The sequence below is a fragment of the Lepidochelys kempii genome, chromosome 2 (assembly GCF_965140265.1).
Source record: "Lepidochelys kempii isolate rLepKem1 chromosome 2, rLepKem1.hap2, whole genome shotgun sequence".
Classification (NCBI taxonomy): Eukaryota; Metazoa; Chordata; order Testudines; family Cheloniidae; genus Lepidochelys; species Lepidochelys kempii.
In genome coordinates, this window is record NC_133257.1 from 214,111,636 (window position 1) to 214,130,244 (window position 18,609).

The window sequence follows — 18,609 nt, forward strand, 5'->3', positions numbered from 1 at the left end:
TCCTGCCTACAAGCCTTCTTCCCATCTGGAACGTTCTACTATTTTCTTCTCTGTTGCAATCTAATGTGTGTAGGAAGAGGATTTTTTTTTAATTGCCTGAAAGTGATACACACCATTAGTGAAACGTTGTTTTCCTAACAACTAATGTCCCTAGAAGTGATGTGCTGAACCAGCACAAAAAGCTGAATAAGAAGCTGTCATCCTGGAATAGGAACAGCATGTGAAGTTGTCAAGTGCATAATTAGGGCCAGCTAGCAGTTCCACTCATTTCGCTTCTAGAAGTCACCCTCTTCCCCTGGGTACACATGCACCACATCATAAAATACATTTGAATCTTACTCTTTAACAAATGAATCTTAACCCTTCAACAAAAGACTCACAAGCCAGGGAAACTGAATTCATTCCTCCACAAAATCCATCCCGTCCACTTTCGGACCTCATTTTACTGTATGAGTGTTTATTTTGAATTTCTACCGAACAATTTTCTTCCTGAAGGGCACCTTTTGCTTCACTTTTGATTCCTTTTGCTTCACTTCCTCCTGTGCTACGTTTACCCATACTCACCAACTTTCTGGCTAATAGCATCTGCATGGTTCTTTAGTTTGCCAGACTGTGTGTTTCTGAAGGATATACTCCCATCTCCGGTACCACAGGAATAGATCTGGGTCTCATGGGCCTGCATGAAGCACTGCCAATATGCCACTGGGCCCATGTGACACCTACAGTGTTTTATGTGGGCATGTGTTTTTCTAGCCTGGTCAGGCACTGGTGATTTTGCTCCAGATCCTACCCCCTCTCACACTTCACAGGAGCCTGAAACAGAAAAGGAAAGGAATACTCTGTGCAGTCACATCTATGCTCCAATATAGTAGGCTTGCATATATCTGTGCCATATGCACAAATCCTGGTCTGATCCCAACTATTGCAAATAGGACTACTGAAAAAAATAGCATTCAGTAGGAGTGTAGGAAAGACTGCACTGAGTAAGAGTTCACTAGAATTTTCCTATTTGTGCAAATAACCAAATAGTAGAGGCCGGAGTGCAACATTTAGCGACACCACCCAGGAAAAGCCCAAAGGGGGACTCCATCTCAGGGTATCACACCTTGCAACACCACTCTAGTTCCCCCTGCCCCACTCTCCCTTCTTCTGCTTTAGTAATTTTAACTCCTAGCAACTAAAGCATTGTTAACAGATTAAGTTAGCAATTTCTTTAGTTGCCAGCAGACAACTAAGCTCTTCAGGGAAGGAACTGCATCTTACTAAATGTTTCCACAGCACTAAATACATTTGGAGTAATACAACATAACAGTTAAGCAGGAAGCAAGCTGAGAACCTGCCTCCTGAAAAAAAAAAAAAAACAGGCTTCTTCAAGGTTTTTCCAAGTTTGGCATCCTAAAAACAAGCCACCCAGAATCCAGTCACTTTGGCTTGGTCTACACTACAGAGTTAGGTCAATGCAAGGCAGCTTGTGTCAACCTAACTCTGTAAGCGTCTACACTAAAATGTCACTCCTGCCGATGTAACTCACCTGCTATGCCGATTTAATAACTTCACCTCCATGAGAGACATTGCACTTAGGTTGACGTAGTTAGGTCAACGCAGTGTCCGTGTAGATGCTGCATTACTTACATCGACTTTAGTAGCCTCCAGGAGGTGTCCCACCGTGACGGCTCTGGTCACCGTTTTGAATTCCACTGTTCAATGGCCGCAGGTACATGCCCTTCCAGGAATGCCAACAACCACCTTAAATTGTTTCTATGTCCCACAGCAGGCTAGCCTCCAAGGAACTGTCATGTTTCCCACAGCAACACTGGCAGGGTTGGGAGGTTGGCAGAGGGCAAGGGGAGCCCAAACAGACAAAACATAGCTGGGAAGAGAGTAGCAGCAATGGTTCCCATCAGGCTAAATCCTCTTCAGAAGTTGACATGCTAGAGCACCACATGGGCAGACCACGACTAATGGCCCTGGCCATTGAGGACCTTGAACTTGATTCTTGGGCCACTTAATTAGGGAAGGTTTGTTTTGCTGAGGACACATGAGAACTCCTTAAAAAAAAAAAAGGCACTAAAAACAACAGTGCCACCAATGAAACGTGCATAGGAGTGGCATAGTAAGCCATATATTTTAGCTATTAGCAGACTATCATAATTTATTGGAGGAGAGGTCAAGGGACATACAGCTCCAAAAGCCTCTCCAGAAGAGAGGAACCAATAATTTAAAAGGATGCACACCGAAACTCATTGTAATTAGCTGCAAACAAACAATATCATGTAACTGTTCTGATAAATCCATTGTAAACCAGAGCAGTTAAAATCCCGGTAAAATTACAGATAATAGAATCAATTACTATAGCTGCCAGGATATAGCTATAATTCATATTCTCTCTCTCACACACACACACACACAGATTTTGCTCACAGTGGTTTCTATAGTATCACATTCATTATTACCAATTGTTTCTCTTTCCAGTTAAAGTGAACTAGCACCATTCCTGGTAAGCAGCCCTTTATTGGCCCAATTCCCAGACTAAACACACAACCTACAGCAGCCAATGATCAGTAAAATACATTATAAAATGCACTGTGCACTCATAGGTTATATTTCACTAGAATACCTTGGTGATTTTGGCAAACCTGGTGCCGGCTCATACCAAGTCCCCAGGCCTCAATGAACTCTGACAAATGCATAGCTGGAAACCAGTCTGGCTTACCTGTGCGGTAGTACTGTTAAAATAGATATTTTAGTTATAAGAATGTGTTTAATTTTATGGAATCTTATAGGATGCTGCATGTATTAATCCTACTTATAATATCTGTATCCCATATTCTAAAGTAATGTTTAAATGTTGGTTCTGCAACTTTAACAATGTTTGCTAAGACTGTAAATCCCACACAGTAAAGGAGAAGCATTTTACCAAGTGTGAAGTGCTAGTTTACAACAAGAGCGGTTATCTCCTCTCCCAACAAAAGAAGGTCTACAGGCATCAGAGAAGCCATTGTGGACAAAAGACTCTATAGGTTGAAGAGGGTAATGCAAAAGCCTTCATCCCATCACAGCTTGAACACTATGAGAAGGGAATAAAAATACCTGTTGAGAAATTTTTATCCCTATGCTGCTTGAACTTGAAGAGGCAAAGATTTCTAAGCATAAGCAAGGGATCTCCTCCAGCTGTCTAGTTTGAATTAGCCCTAAAGGGCTTATAAAACTTGCATATTATATCAGCTGTCATCATCTTTTGGAACCTAAGACTGTATCTCATTTTTGTGTATGTGTTTACCTGCTTTAGCCTTATAAACTCTCTTATTTCTGTTCTTGATTAATACCTTTAGTTAGTTTATGAAAGACTGGCTATAAGCATTGTCTTTGGTGAGAGATCTAGGGTGCACTTGGCCTGGGGTAAATGACTGGTCCTTTGGGACTGGGAGTAACCTGAATATTGTTGTGATTTTTGGTGTAAGGGACCATCTGTCACAGAGGCAGGTTTGCCTGGGTGGCAAGATAGATTGGACTACTCACAGGGACTGTCTGTGGCTCCCTATTAAGGCTGTTATAGTTTCTGAGAAGTTCATACTTGTTACTTGGTTGATGAAATCTAAGTATAGAACACACCTCCAGTTTGGGGTTTGTGTCTGTTTCTTGACAGTCTGCCCTGATGTTGGCATTCATGGCCATGAGCCACTCCAGGCAGTGTGACAACCTTAATAAGTGGCATCAGCATTATTTAGACTATGTCAGGGTTCTTGGGTCTAATCATCACCCTGTCCTGTCATGTGGCATGGTCCTTTAAGAGGCTGGCAGGTTTGATACATATTTTAGAGACACACACACAAACCTGGAAGATGTTGGGTGAAAGGAAGTGGTCCCAGGAGTAAGAAATGTTTGCTGGGGCCAGGAGCTTTGCAGATAGGGTGGTACAAGGCTCTCCCTCTCACCTCACTAATTGGGGATGAGCAGAGAGAAGGGGACCAGCATAAAGGCTGCCTCCTCTCTCATAGCATTGCAGACACCAGGAGACACCAGCAGGGAAAGCTGGCCTGCTGAGAAGCCTGAAGTTTAAGGAAAAGGGGTCAACTGGCGAAGCTAGTAAAGGCTGTACAACTGGCTAATCTACAACCGAGATCCAGAGAAGAGAGCTGGGGAGACTCCTGTGTAAAGAGAAACTGCTGCAGTAATTAATACAACCCAGTCTTCTGCTTAAGGAAGGACTGAAAAGGGGTAATCCTGAGAAGGGTTTCCAGATCAGAGACTGTTTCAGGTGCAGAAAAGCAGAGGCTCCTGAAGGAAGGAGTCATCGACCCTTAGTTGGACTAAGCCTAAGGCAACAAATACCCCTGGGTATATTTGAGCAAGGCTCTACTTGTGCTTATGGCTGTCATTAATAAATGAGACCCTCAGAAGGGAGGCGCTCTTTGATTACAAAGATCTGTCTGGACTTCTTTGTAACCCAGGTGAAGGGAAGTTATACAGGGATCACCTGTGACACCATGCCTGACAGAAAGGGGGCACACTGGGTGACCCCTTTTCCATCACATAAATATAATACTTTCAAAATTTATGGAACCTTGAAAATAACGAGGGAAGATACTTGGTTATATTTAGACACATTTAATATTAAATTATTAAAACCCCATATGAAAAGGAATTTATTTTGTGGTATGTTAATTTTTTTAACGTGAATAAAAAAACAAACACTCTTAGAATCCATTGTCACAGTAAAAAATAAATATTGGAAAAAATGCATTCTTTAACTGTTTAAAGAATATTTAAGTTTTCAGACTGTTATCATAAAAGAAAGCACTATATGCCCATGGGATATTTGAGAGGTAGGAAGTTAGCTTCATTTTAGAAATCAGGGGCCCATTTTGGGAGATTGCGTAGATTTGACTCTAAAATCCTCATTAGCTGAAGTTCATTTCTGAACGCTGCTTGTCTTTTAAGAAACCCTTGGTAGTTGTGCTTTCTTAATCAAAAATGTGCCTTTACAGTGGCAGCTGGAAGAAGTGTCTAATCATCCTCAACCATTCTTCCTAATATCCAAATCTTCTGTAATCCTGGTTAAAAACTTGCTCTTCCCAGAGGCTACTGCACACTAATACAAACAAAGCCAAGCTGCAAGTGTCTTATATGTAATCCTAAATGTATACAAAAAGCATAAACTTTAAAAGGAGCAAAGAGTCCTGTGGCACCTTATAGACTAACAGATGTATTGGAGCATAAGCTTTCGTGGGTGAATACCCACTTCGTCGGATGCATAAACTTTAGTTACATTAAAAACACTACAGTATCCTTTACACTTGTGGGAGAATGGTGGTAGGTAGGAGGGGACACCTTAATCCTACTAAACTTCAGTTACTCCATCTGCTCGTTTTTTAGTCCTTCAACATCTGCATTTCAAATGAGAGGACAGCAGGCAATGCTTTATATGACTGTGATAATTCTAGTCACCTTCATGAAAAGGAAAAAAAATAAAGCATTTATCCTACCCCTCTTCCTAGTTTTGAACCGCTGGCCTGTTAGCACCGGCTTCTGATGTTTATTCATAAAATTTCTGCAAGAGAAAGAAAAATAGTTTAACTATGTATATTAATTTAATCAGAGTACTTACAGACGACACGGTCATGTGACAGTAAAGCAAAAAAGAAATTCATAGAATCCAGCAACACTGATGAAAAATTCATGTAAAAATTAGTTTTCATTATTTTAAAGACAAACAGCACTATAATTTTAACATATTCTGATTGAAATTTGTTTCCCTGACAAAGCTTGGTTCATGAAAATACTATAAAAATGGAAGCTTTCATTCTACACAGAAATTTACCAGAAAATAATCTCAAAAGTTATATTGTCACAATATCCTTTGTCTTGCCTCTATTTCAAGAAATGTAAATTAGAGAAATTAATTACAGTATCAGATAATGAGTCTCAGGACCAAAAATAATCCTAGCTCGAATAAGGGCTAGCTTTAACCAGCCATAGGATCTTCTGTAGAATCATGATTTGTAAATTCATGAGCTGTAGCTCACAAAAGGTTATGCTCAAATAAATTGGTTAGTCTAAGGTGCCACTAGTACTCCTTTTCTTTTTATATAAATTGGCATCATTGTAATAGAATTTCCTGATTTCAAAGATAAAAAACAAAACTAAAACCCAGCAACACTTAAGACTATATTGAAACCTTATTATCTGACCTAGGTAAGGGACAACAGGGTGCTTCACTGGCTCAGGAGCAGACCAAACTGTGATTTACAAAAGTCACAATTCCTCCCCTGACTGCCCCTCCCTCTGAGGAGGGAGTAAATTACTTCACCCTTTTTCAGAGAGCAACTCACTCTTGTCTTGTGCACCCAGTCAACTACATAGGCTGGCAGGAAGGGGAGCACAGAGGCATGGATCCTCCCACTCTCTGCCACTTCACTACCTATTTGCTTGCAGGGAGAATAGCCCCCGCTGTCCTCATGAGCAGACTAAAAATCTGAGCAAGAAAGCAAGGGGGAAACTGACTCCCGGGTATAGCCAACAAAGGGCTGCAATAATCTAGCCCTTAGTGATGGAAAAACAAATGACAACTCATGCCTTACAGAGTCCCACTGAAATCAATATGGGTTCTACAAAGATGTTTACAGGATCAAGTCTTTGGCAAATATTTCTTCCAAACACCAAATATATTTTCCTGTCCTATTCAAGTGTTTATAACCATGACTTGCATATTAGCTACTGAAGAACTGGGAAGAGATGTTATCGCCTTCTGTGTCCTGCACAAAATGGTACCTAGTTTTCCTCCATCAGCAATTTTGTATTTAAATAGATACTTGAAAATCTAGACGGCATTCCATTAAATAATATCAAGCTAGGACGAATATTGGGCCTAAACTACTGGAGAGTATCCCTTACATACAGACCTCAATTAATGTGAGATTACTCATTCATAATTATTAAATAGCCTATTATCTGATGAGCACCGCTATTCTTCAGTTTTACTAAGTATATTAGTATAATTGATTTAATTATATAGCTATATTTTGCATAAGCTTCACATCCTATATTGACAAATGAATGCAAATAAGTAATATAGAGTGAATATAATGACGTTTCATAGTACCTATCAGTTCTCTTAGATCTCCCCCCCATCCTCCCCACAGAGGAGGTTATTGTTTGGACTGAGTAAGCCATTTCACATAATTCAGGACATAAAACTCTACCAAGATTCTTGACTCATCTGAGAGCACCCTAAAGTTTTACCTTTCACAAATCTTGTTTTTTTGGACCGTCAATAAAACTTAACAAAAAAACAAAACAAAAAGAAACCCCACACAACCAACCAACAAGTTTAAACACACACCCACATTTACACACAGATACCCTACCTCATTTTAGGCCCATTTGTTTACAAATGAAATAGAGAAGATTTATTCTACAGCAAGTCTCACTCATGCTACTGGTTTCAAAGCACACACTACACATGCCATCACCTCCTCCTAGGCTGAACAAAGTGAATTCTTGGTTTCACAGCGGGACAGATTCTATCAATTACAAATTACTGTACAGAGTGCAGAAGTAGAATCTGCCAGTTAATTGGTTGTCTGTATCCCAGTAAATTAGTTTTTGAACAACCCTCCCAACAATGCTCTAGTGATATAATCTACTCCAATTTCTGAGATGTCTATCTTTTCCAGTTATAATTAGGGCTGGAAATTAATCACAGTTAGGGCATGTGATTAATGTAAAACATATAAACTCAATTTAAAAAAAAGTTATGATTAATCATCGTGTTAATCACACTGTGAAACAGTTATAGAATACCAATTTAAATATAAATATTTTTGGATTTTTTTCTACATTTTCAAATATACTGATTTCAATTACAGCACAGAATACAAAGTGTACAGTGCTCACTTTATATAGTTTTTATTACAAATATTTTCACTGTAAAAAAGATAAACGAAATAGTATTTTTCAATTCATCTCCTACAAATCCACTCAGGCCTACTTCTTGTTCAGCCAATCACTATGACAAACAAGTTTGTTTACATTTACAGGAAATAATGCTGCCTGATTCTCATTTACAATGTCCAGCTACAACCATGCCATGCGAACGCCTGTTCTGAAAATGAGAACAGGCGTTCGCATGGCATGGTTGTAGCTGGCGTTGCAAGGTATTTCCATGCCAGATATGCTAAACATTCATATGCCCCTTCATGCTTCGACTTGTAGGCTCTAAAATTTCACATTGTTTTGTTTTTGAGTGCAGTTATGTAAAAAAATAAATTCTACATTTGTAAGTTACACTTTCACGATAAAGAGACTGCACTACAGTACTTATATGAGGTGAATTGAAAAATACTATTTCGTTTATCTTTTTTACAGTGAAAATATTTGTAATAAAAACAATAAAAAGTGAGCACTGTACACTTTGTATTCTGTGTTGTAATTAAAATCAACATATTTGAAAATGTAGAAAAACATACAAAAGTATGTCTAATAATAATAGAATACCAATTTTAGTTTAACAGTGTGATTAAAAACTATGATTAAACACAACTATTTTTTTAATCTTGCCATTAATTGCAATTAATTATTTGGCAACCCTTATGTCGTCACTAGCTGCCCTTCTGTTGGTCGTTCCAACAGTGTTTCACTTTTGTAACTCAGTAGATCAGTCTTTTCGAGTCCAGAGCTATGACTTATATGGGTTTATGAAATGACAGCACACCTGAGAGAAAAAGCATAAAGGGCCAGAAAAGTTTAGAGTCATGATTGGCTTTGCTGCCTTCAAGTTGTAACATAAGAAAAGACCTAACCAGCAGTTACAATTTTGCATACTGAGAATATCCTCTCTCTCAAAAACAAATGAGCAAACAAGCTACAGTTTTACCAGAAATTAAGAACATTTCAAAGAAGGTACAGTTAAACTGCTTAGCCAAGCCTCTGGCGATGAACTTGCCTACTTAAGTCCCAGGCAGACTGCAAAGAGCTACAAAAGGATTTCTCAAAACTGGGTGACTGGGCAAACAAAATGGCAGATGAAAGTCAATGTGCATAAATGCAAAGTAATGCACACTGGAATACATAATCCCAACTATACATATAAAATAATGGGGTTTAAAATTAGCTGTTACCACTCAAGAAAGATCTTGGAGTCATTGTGGATAGTTCTCTGAAAACATCCACTCAAAATGCAGCGGCAGTCAAAAAAACAAACAGAACGTTGGGAATCATTAAGAAAGGGATAGATAATAAGACAGAAAATATATTGCCTCTCTATAAATCCATGGCACACCCACATCTTGACTACTGCGTGCAGATGTGATCGCTCCATTGCAAAAAAGATATTGGAATTGGAAAAGGTTCAGAAAAGGGCAACAAAAATGATTAGGGGTATGGAACAGCTGCCGTATGAGGAGAGATTAATAAGACTGGGACTTCTGAACTTGGAAAAAAGACGACTAAGGGGGGATATGATAGAGGTCAAAAAAATCATGACTGGTGTGGAGAAAGTAAATAAGGAAGTGTTATTTACTCCTTATAACACACAAACTAGGGGTCACCAAATGAAATTAATAGGTTTAAAACAGCAGCAGCAGGTTTAAAACAAAGAAAAGGAAATATTTTTTCACACACCGCAGTCAACCTGTGGAACTGCTTGCCTGAGGATGTTGTGAAGGCCAAGACTATAACAGGGCTCAAAAAAGAACTAGATAAATTCAGAGAGGATAGGTCCATCAATGGCTATTAGCCAGGATGGGCAGGGATGGTATCCCTAGCCTCTGTTTTCCAGAAGCTGGGAATGGGCGACAAGGAATGGATCACTAGACGATTACCTGTTCTGTTCATTCCCTCTGGGGCACCTGACACTGGCCACTGCTGGAAGACAGGATACTGGGCTAGATGGACCTTTGGTCTGACCCAGTATGGCCGTTCTTACGTTCTTACTTTCATTCTGAGAGTTAAAATCAAGGATGGTGAATGAGATGGTACAGTGAAGCTTAGAAAGCGTTGTAGGAGCTGAGGCTCTCCAGTGAGTAGAGTCCAGCAGTCTCTCTTCTGGAGTGCTCAGGAACTTCAGAGGAGGATGGAGAAAGACAGATATATCCCTTTACCAACGGACACCATATCTAGAGTACCAGTAAATGCTTTCTGCATGAAGTAGACAGATAATACTGCCATCAATGCCTGCAGGTTTTAAGTCTTCCAGCTAGTGACCAGCTAGATTTGACACATCTATTTTGCCCGTGTAACAAGCAATCATTTGTGATAGAGTTTGATGTGTACTAAAAAATAAAAAAAAAATAAAAAAAATCTGCATTTCCATAAGTCTGCTACTAATAGTGGATTTTATGTTTGTGTTCTGCTAGTCATTGTAGTATCTCATTTGGTTGGAAATAATGTTCTCACTGCAGCAAACATAAGGATGTTAGTTTCAAGAGGATACAGAAACCTTCCAGCAATCTGGGAAAGAAAACAAAGCAAACCATACAATATGCATGAATTAAGTCTATTGTCACAGCCCTTCAAAGCATAAACAAGCCAGAAGACTGGTATTAATACACCTTAACTCCATCAGTGAAAACACACCAGCTTTCCTTTGGGGCAGCAGAATGGAAAACCAGCCTGCCTTCCCCTCAGTGAAGTAGATAAAACTTCCCAGCAGCTGTGCAGTCTTACATTTTTACATTAATTTCTACTACTGTACATTTTCCTTGTGGTGGGGGATGGGGATGTCTCTTTTTTCAATACTAGAAAACATTTTTCACATACCTGAAGCTTGACAATTAGATTTTAAAATTGTTTTTCTGGACATCAAAGAGATGCCCTTTAACAGAACCTGGGAACAAACAAAACTTCCCACTTGCGGTAAATTTAATCAACAAAGGTTCAGTCCAACAGCAGTGACTCTTGAGCAGTTATTAGGAGAAGCACAGGATTTGCCTTGTTCTATATTTAGCTTTAAATGCATTGCACTCTAATCTGCTCCAGTGAGGGTCAGCCTTTATAAGGGACTCACTAAAGCACTGGCCCAGGAGCAAAAGCACTTCCATCAGGAAATTGCAGAAGCGCTAGCATGAGCAAAACAGTTCCTTTCTAAAGAGCTACATCTAACACCCATCCACAGTGCAGATAAAGAACATACACATCTTGAATATTAAGTTGTATACAATGTGTTGCTCACAACAAAATATACCTATAATGTATAATGAGGCAACAAAACACTCAGGACCTTGAACTTTTACATAAGATCTCCACACTGAAATGAGCCATTTTCAGGAAGCTCAGTGCCAAAGGAGAGTTCTGTAATTCCAGCTAGAACAACTCTAATTGTTTCTGGGAGCCCAGAAGTACTGGGGAAAAGGAGGAACACAGGAAGTCGTGACTCTTCAGCATGCCTCTCTCAGCCAAGTGGAGTTCCACAAAAGTTAGGAGTGGCTGGGCAGAGGTTGGGGCATACCTGCCCTTGATTCTCTCCTCAGGACCCAAAAGATCTCTCTGCAGAAGTTAATGCTGCTAAGGACAGTCTTGATTTCTGCTCCATATCCAAAAATGTTTCCAAAACAGGAGAGATATCAAAGACAGAGATAGGCTGCCTGCGGCAGAGTAGACTGGACAAGATCACAGGGCAGCCCATATCACATTCCAGGAGGGTTCCCTATGGATCCTGGGGATAAGAAAGGACAGGAAGCTCTTCAAACTCATTTCCAAAATCCACTGAACAGCAAAAAAAATACTCTATAAGATGAACCTCGCCTAGTTCCTTGGGTTCTCCGTCCTCCTCCCATGCATGATAGTATGGATGGCTCTGATATAGCAGTAAGAAATCAAACCTTTTGTAACTCTCTCTAGATCAGGGGTGGGCACACTTTTTGGCCCGAGGGCCTCATCTGGGTATGGAAATTGTATGGTGGGCCATGAATGGTCATGAAACTGTGGGTTGGGGTGCAGGAAGGGGGTGAAGGCTCCGGCTGGGGTTGCGGGTGCAGGAGGGTGCTCTGGGCTGGGACCGAGGGGTTTGGAGGGCAGGAGGGGGATCAGGGCTGTGGCAGGGGGGTAGAGCATGGGAGGGGGTCAGAGGTGCAGGCTCTAGGCGACGCATACCTCAAGCGGCTCCCAGAAGCAGCAGCATGTCCTCCCTATGGCTCCTAAGCAGAGCCATGTCCAGGTGTCTTTGTGTTCTGTCCTATCCTGGCCAATGGGAGCTGCAGGGGTGGTGCTTGTGGCTGGGGCAGTATGCGGAGCCCTCTGGCTGCCTCTACGCATAGAAGCTGGAGGGAGAACATGCTGCTGCTTCTGGGAGCTGCACAGACTGGGGCAAGCCCCGGACCCCCTCCCCAGTGGGAGCTCGAGAGCTGAATTAAAACATCTGGAGGGCCGGATGGGACCCCTGGGCTGTAGTTTGCCCACCCCTGCTCTAGACATATCTAGGACAGGTCTTTGGTTACAAAAGGAGATAGCACTAGTTGCTTATATTCTCCTGAAAACTGTCTGTAAATTTTCACGAGTTCAACCCACTTCGCGGTCTCTTTAACCTGTTTGATCTAACATCACATGGCGAAAGGGGCAAAAACAAACAGTTGTAGCTGTTTAGTAGTCTTTATAATTAGATACTGACAGCTGGACTCAAATGCCCTCATTGCCTTGAGCCTGCTTATGGGAGTCCTAAATTAACAAACAGTGACAGGCTAAATGGTTCAGATAAAAGAAAAGCAACAAGCTCGAACCAAAACCACAATCTGAGGTTTGGGGTGGGAAAGTGGGGAGAGAGAGAGAGGGGAAACCAAAATCAAGAATTAACTTTTAGTTTGTTTATCTAAAACCTTCATAGCCCTCTTCATTTTCTGCCAAGACTAGAAGCTGAAATATCTACAAGCCTCAGTTCTTGTAAGATATCAAGCTTGGACTGAAAACAGGAAATATTGGAAACCTATTTCCATACCACATATTTTTAAAAGGCATTATTTTAGTCTAATTATCTTAACAGAAGCTCTGAAGCATCCAAGATTCTCCAAACACTATTAATATGCCCAAGATCAAAGTTATATGTAACAGCTGGTCCACCACAGTAAAATATCACCATAATGACCACAGAAAGTGGTAAATCAATGCCAGGCATTGTCAAACGTGAGAGACTGTTTAAACTCTGCTGAGATTTTGTCTGTCTACACTGGGAATTTTAACAAAATAAGTTATCCGCTGGGGTAGATTGCAACACCAGGTATAGACAGCCTTCTGGTTCCCGCTGTGGCGCTCCACACCATGTTGCGTAGACCTGTGCTGAGCATGTTTGATTGCCGCAATGCTAAAAGAGCTGCTGGAGCCCCATTAATACCAGGATTCTCAGTGGCACAGACATTAGCAAGAATTGGAATTCTTTCCCCAGTATAGACAAGACCTATAAGGCATGAGTGCGCCACACCATCAAGTTATAGAGAAACAGAGCCTCCCGCCAGTATTTTTCATTGGCCATCTTTAATCTGCATGCGGAAGATCAGATACCATGACTAGGAGGTTTCTGAGTCTCTATACTTCTGGGAAATGTATTAAATGTCTCTAATCTCTCACCATCAGTCAAAGCAGCATCTTTTTTTGGTTCCAGGCTCAGATTTTAAGAGCCAAACTACCAAGTAATGAGTTGCAGAATTCCAGTGGCACAAAGAATCACAGAATTGTAGGACCAGAAGGGACCCCGAGAGGTCTTTTAGTCCAGTCCCCTGGATAACACTCAAGTACTATTGAGATCAGTGGCCGTTCTCCCACTTACCCTATCTGCACCCCTGCCCCAAAGCCAGGAGCTAGACATGGGCCAAGAGTGGGGCTGGGGCCGAAGCTGCGTCCATCGACGAAGGTGGGGCTGGGAACAGAGCTGCAGCCGGGCCACAGTCGGGAGGAGAGGCTAGGGGCAGGGCCAGATGTAGGGCTGGGAGCTGGGGCCAGAGCAGAGCTGGGGATGGAGTGGGGCTGCATGGCACTCCCTCCCCATCCTCCATGGGAGTTGGCCCTGTCCCCACCGTGCCCCCCGCCGGAACATTCCTCCACACCCCCATAGGGGGGCACACCCCACAGTTTGGGGACCACTAATCTAGACCATCCCTGACAGGCGTTTCTCCGTCATGGGAGATTTTTAAGAGCAGGTGCCACAACCTGCCTAGACAATTTATTCCAGTGCTTAACTACCCTGACCATTAGGAAGATTTTCCTAATGTCCAACCTAAATTGCCCTTGCTGCAATTTAAGCCCATTGCTTCTTCTCCTAGCCTCAGAGTTTAATGAGAAGAATTTTTCTCCCTGCTCCTTGTAACAACCTTTTAGGTACTTGAAAACTATTGTGTCACTCCCAGTCTTCACCAGACTAAATAACCCCAGTTTTTTCAATCTTCCCTCAAAGGTCATGTTTTCTAGACCTTTTATCATTTTTGTTGCTCTTCTCTAGACTTTCGCCAATTTGTCTACATCTTTCCTGAAATGTGGCACCCAGAACCGGACACAATACTCCAGTTGAGGCCTAATCAGCGTGCAGTAGAGCAGAAGAATTATTTCTCATGTCTTGCTTACAACACTCCTGCTAATACATCCTAGAATGATGTTTGATTGTTTTTTTCAAGTGTTATACTATTGACTCATATTTAGCTTGTGATTCACTATGACCCCCAGATCCCTTTCTGCAAAACTCCTTCCTAAGCAGCCATTTACTACTTTGTTTGTGTGCAACTGATTGTTCTTTCCTAAGTGGAGTGCTTTGCATTTATCCTTATAGAATTTCATCCTATTTTCTTCAGACCATTTCTCCCATTTATCCAGATCATTTTAAATTTTAATCCTATCTTCCAAAGCACATGCAACCCCACACAGCTTAGTACAGTCCACAAACTTTATAAATGTATTCTCTATGCCATTATCTAAATCACTGATGAAGATATTGAACAGAACTGGACCCAGAACTGATCTCACTTGATCTGCCCTTCCATCTAAACGGTGAACCATTGATAACTCTCTGGGAATGGTTTTCCAACCAATAATGCACCTACCTTATAGTAGCTCCATCTAGGTTGTATTTCCCTAGTTTGTTTCTGAGATGGTCATGCAAGACACTATCAAAAGCCTTACTAAAATCAAGATATACCACATCTACCGCTTCCCCACTATCCACAAGGCTTGTTACCGTGTCAAAGAAAGCTATCAGGCTGGTTTGACATGATTTGTTATTGACAAATTCATGCTGTTACTGATCACTTTATTATCTTCTAGGTGTTTGCAAACTGATTGCTTAATTATTTGTTCCATTATCTTTCTAAGTACTGAAGTTAAGCTGACTGATCTGTAATTCTCTGGGTTGTCCTTATTCCCCTTTTTACAGAGGGGTAAATATAGTGCCATTTTCCAGGCCTCTGAAATCTCTCCCGTCTTCCATGATTTTTTGAAGATAATCACTAATTGCTCCGATAGCACCTCACTTAGCTCCTTGAGTATTCTAGGATGTATTTCATCAGGCCCTGGTGCCTTGAAGACATCCAACTTGTCTAAATAATTTTTAACTTGTTTTTTTCTTTGTTATTTTAGCCTCTGATCCCACCTCATTTTCACTGGTGTTCACTATGTTAGAAGAGCTGTCCTGAGCAATCCTACTAGAGAAAACACCACATGCCAGTAAACAGCACACAGCTCTTTGTGCTGTCTGCAAAAGTAGCAGAGATTTAGATTATGAACTAACAAAACCTGTAGGTGGAAAATTCATAAATCCCTTTCAGTAGTGAGGAACACATTATCATAAGGAGATGACAGGTTAGAGCAGATGTAGCTGGATGTGATGTAACTATAGTTTCTTGCCAAATTCTTGTCAAGCTTCCCACTGTGATATTTAGCTGGTGTTCAGATTCTTTTTTCCCCTCTACCTCCACAGTCATATCAGAGTGAATTAGTATAGTGTGTGAAGAGCAAAACCAAGGAATACCTTTTACGCAACTTATAGGCTCATCACAGTTGTCGCCAGACAGCAACTGCTGCAATTACAGCTGTAAAACATTTTCTGTTATAAACATTTTCTTACACCCATAACTTTCTGAGAAATTCACCTGAGGGGAGGAGGGTTAAACCTTTCCAGATTTGGTCTCTGTCAAAAGGTGAAAGTTCTTGCTAAGTCTGAGCTAATTTCACTGCTGGCCAGTATTGTCGTAAAGAGTAGCAATGTCGCTCCCTACAGCCAAGAAGTTTCACTGATGCTGGTTAGGAAAAAAGAGCAGCTAGAGATCTAATCCTCTGCTGCTTCTGAGCCAGGAGATGGGGAGATGCTGGGGGTGGGAGGGACTCTCCCTCTCCTATTATATACCCACCACCATCCTCTCCTCCATGAATAGCGTCACTCTACTGGAGCAACAAAGGGAAACTGCCAGGACCCGATCACTTTCATGGCCATTTGGGCAGCAGAAACTGACCAGTATCCTGTTAATTTCAGGTTTTACAGTAATATGTACAGTATTTCCAGAGTCATTCCCTGCCCCACCAAAAGAAAATATAGGTCTTACAAAAGATGCCAGCTCAAGAACACCAGAGACTGGAGAGCTTTATTTAGCCACAGCACAAATGCAGCAAGAGAACAGCACTGGAAGCCTCCACATTTACCTTGGCATTGTGCCTGGAACAGCCAGCACTAGGGATGAGAAGTTAGAGCCTTAGGGGATAGTGCACTTACTTAACGAAGATCAGATTCTGATACCTTCACTCACACCCAGTAGCACCTTACTCCACAAGTAACTTAGATGGGACTACTTATGGAATAAGATGCTGTTTAACAGGAGCGTACCAAAGTCTGGTCCTTAATATTTAAATAAGTGATCATTATTAATCCTGTGTTTCTCTGCTGGAAAGTTACCTCCTGTTTTATGAATGGATTTTTCTTATTACTGTATAGCACATGAGGCAACTACATACCGACCTCTACTTTCATATTTGGAAGAGTGCCACAGTTGCCACTGGATATCTTGTTAAGATAGTGTAGTGGCAGATTACAAAATATAGTAGGTACTAAATATAACTAGGGGGAAATTTTTCTTTATTATTAATGCCTGGTGAAATTAAAACAAAGAAGAGGGTAAAGAGTATACCATCATGTGTTAGCTGCTGACACTTGAAAAACTGAGTATCAGTAACGGAAGTTTTTTCAGAAACTGTGATTAGGCACAGATAAAAGTTAGTTTTGTGAGGATGATGTACTCCCAGAAACTTTTAATTTAGCATTCTTCTTGCAAGAGTTTTGTGCTGCTAGAGGATGTCAAAACAATGTACATTTTGGAATACTACAGTATTTCTAAATAAGATACCTGACTGGTGTTAGGTTAAGGTACAAACTCACAGCTGGCATGTCCTTCCAGAACAAATATCTCATGGGAGAAGAAGTGGATTAGAGGTGTTGGTATAATTAGGGGTCAAATTAGAAAAAAAAACCTGAAAGTATAATACTCTTCCAAGCTTCACACACAAAATCCATTCCACTTACACCTGAAGCCACTCAATACATTTTTCAGATGTTCAGACTATGATTTTTCAAATGCATGGCTGTATTGTTTAGCCTTAAAAATGTAAGCAGAGTTTATCCCAGAAACCATAATGGCTAGAGACTAAAAGAAAGTAAATTGAGATTCGGGTGAATAAGCCAGCAACATGAAAGAGGTACCAGTATGTTATAATGCCACATCTTGGCCCAATCTAATTTAAACAAACTTTAGCAGAGGCGGTTGTAGCAGAGCTAGTCCATAATGCATTTGGGAGAAACCTATTTATTAGAGTTACTCTATGGTTTTTCTATTGTAGGAGTAATTTATTCAGGAATTTAAAAGGTTACCAGACACCTGCTTACAAAAGTACTATGCCAGCTAAATACAAGACAGTATGAAAGAACTTGGGTGATGAAAGGGAGCACCAGCAACCCCCACCCCACAACCCCGACACACACCCACACCACCCATTGGTAAAGGGGAGGACACAGGTTCCTACTAGGGTGCTGTCCTGGGACCCTGCACAAGTGCTTCATCTTCTAAACCAGTCTCTGGCTTGTAGGTACTTGATAAGTTTGAAACTCCCCATCTCCATGCTGGAAGCTAGAAGGATCCATTTTCTCCCTATGTCCTCTCTTCCCAATTCCTGGAGTCTCCTACTGGACAGAAGTGGGTTTTGCTATTGTCAGCAACACCAAGCTTCTGGCTGGTATGACAGAGTGGGGTCCTCTTCTACACAACCCATCTCTTCTGCTTTGTTACGTCCTCCTCCCCAACAAATAGCTTTTAGTGCTTGCCTCTCCTGCTACTAGCTTTCTCCAGAAGTAGCAGAATAAATAACATTTTTTCAGTGCCACTGCTGCAATTAATAGCACCAGTAAAACTCATCTGAGAGACTTCACAGTTTCATTTTTCTGATACTTAAAGTTCTTAGCACCAGCAAAGGCAGTGGGGCTGTCCACTGACTCAGAAATACAGCATTGTAGTAGTGGAAATCCTTGTCTTCAGAAGGATAAAGGGCTAGATTTAAAAAACATTGAGAGTAGATTTTTACAGGGAAAAAAGCCTCCAACTGCCAGGAGAGTTCCCTACTCGTCATTAGGTGGATTTTTCAAGCAGTAACCATACA

General features: G+C 41.1%; 1 protein-coding gene across 6 annotated transcripts in view; it reads right to left on the reverse strand.

Moving 5' to 3' along the window:
• Positions 1–18,609, reverse strand: part of BZW2 (basic leucine zipper and W2 domains 2) — a 77,604-nt gene that overhangs the window by 42,218 nt on the left and 16,777 nt on the right. For 4 of the 6 annotated variants that reach the window (XM_073333787.1, XM_073333789.1, XM_073333790.1 and 1 more), the window contains one exon: positions 5,487–5,551. The exons of 1 other annotated variant lie outside the window; for it this stretch is intronic. In XM_073333787.1, the coding sequence (XP_073189888.1) occupies positions 5,487–5,551 (65 nt within the window). Of the gene's footprint in view, positions 1–564; positions 814–1,632; positions 1,871–5,486; positions 5,552–18,609 lie in introns of those variants that run through there. One more of the 6 variants, XM_073333788.1, reaches the window with a different exon arrangement.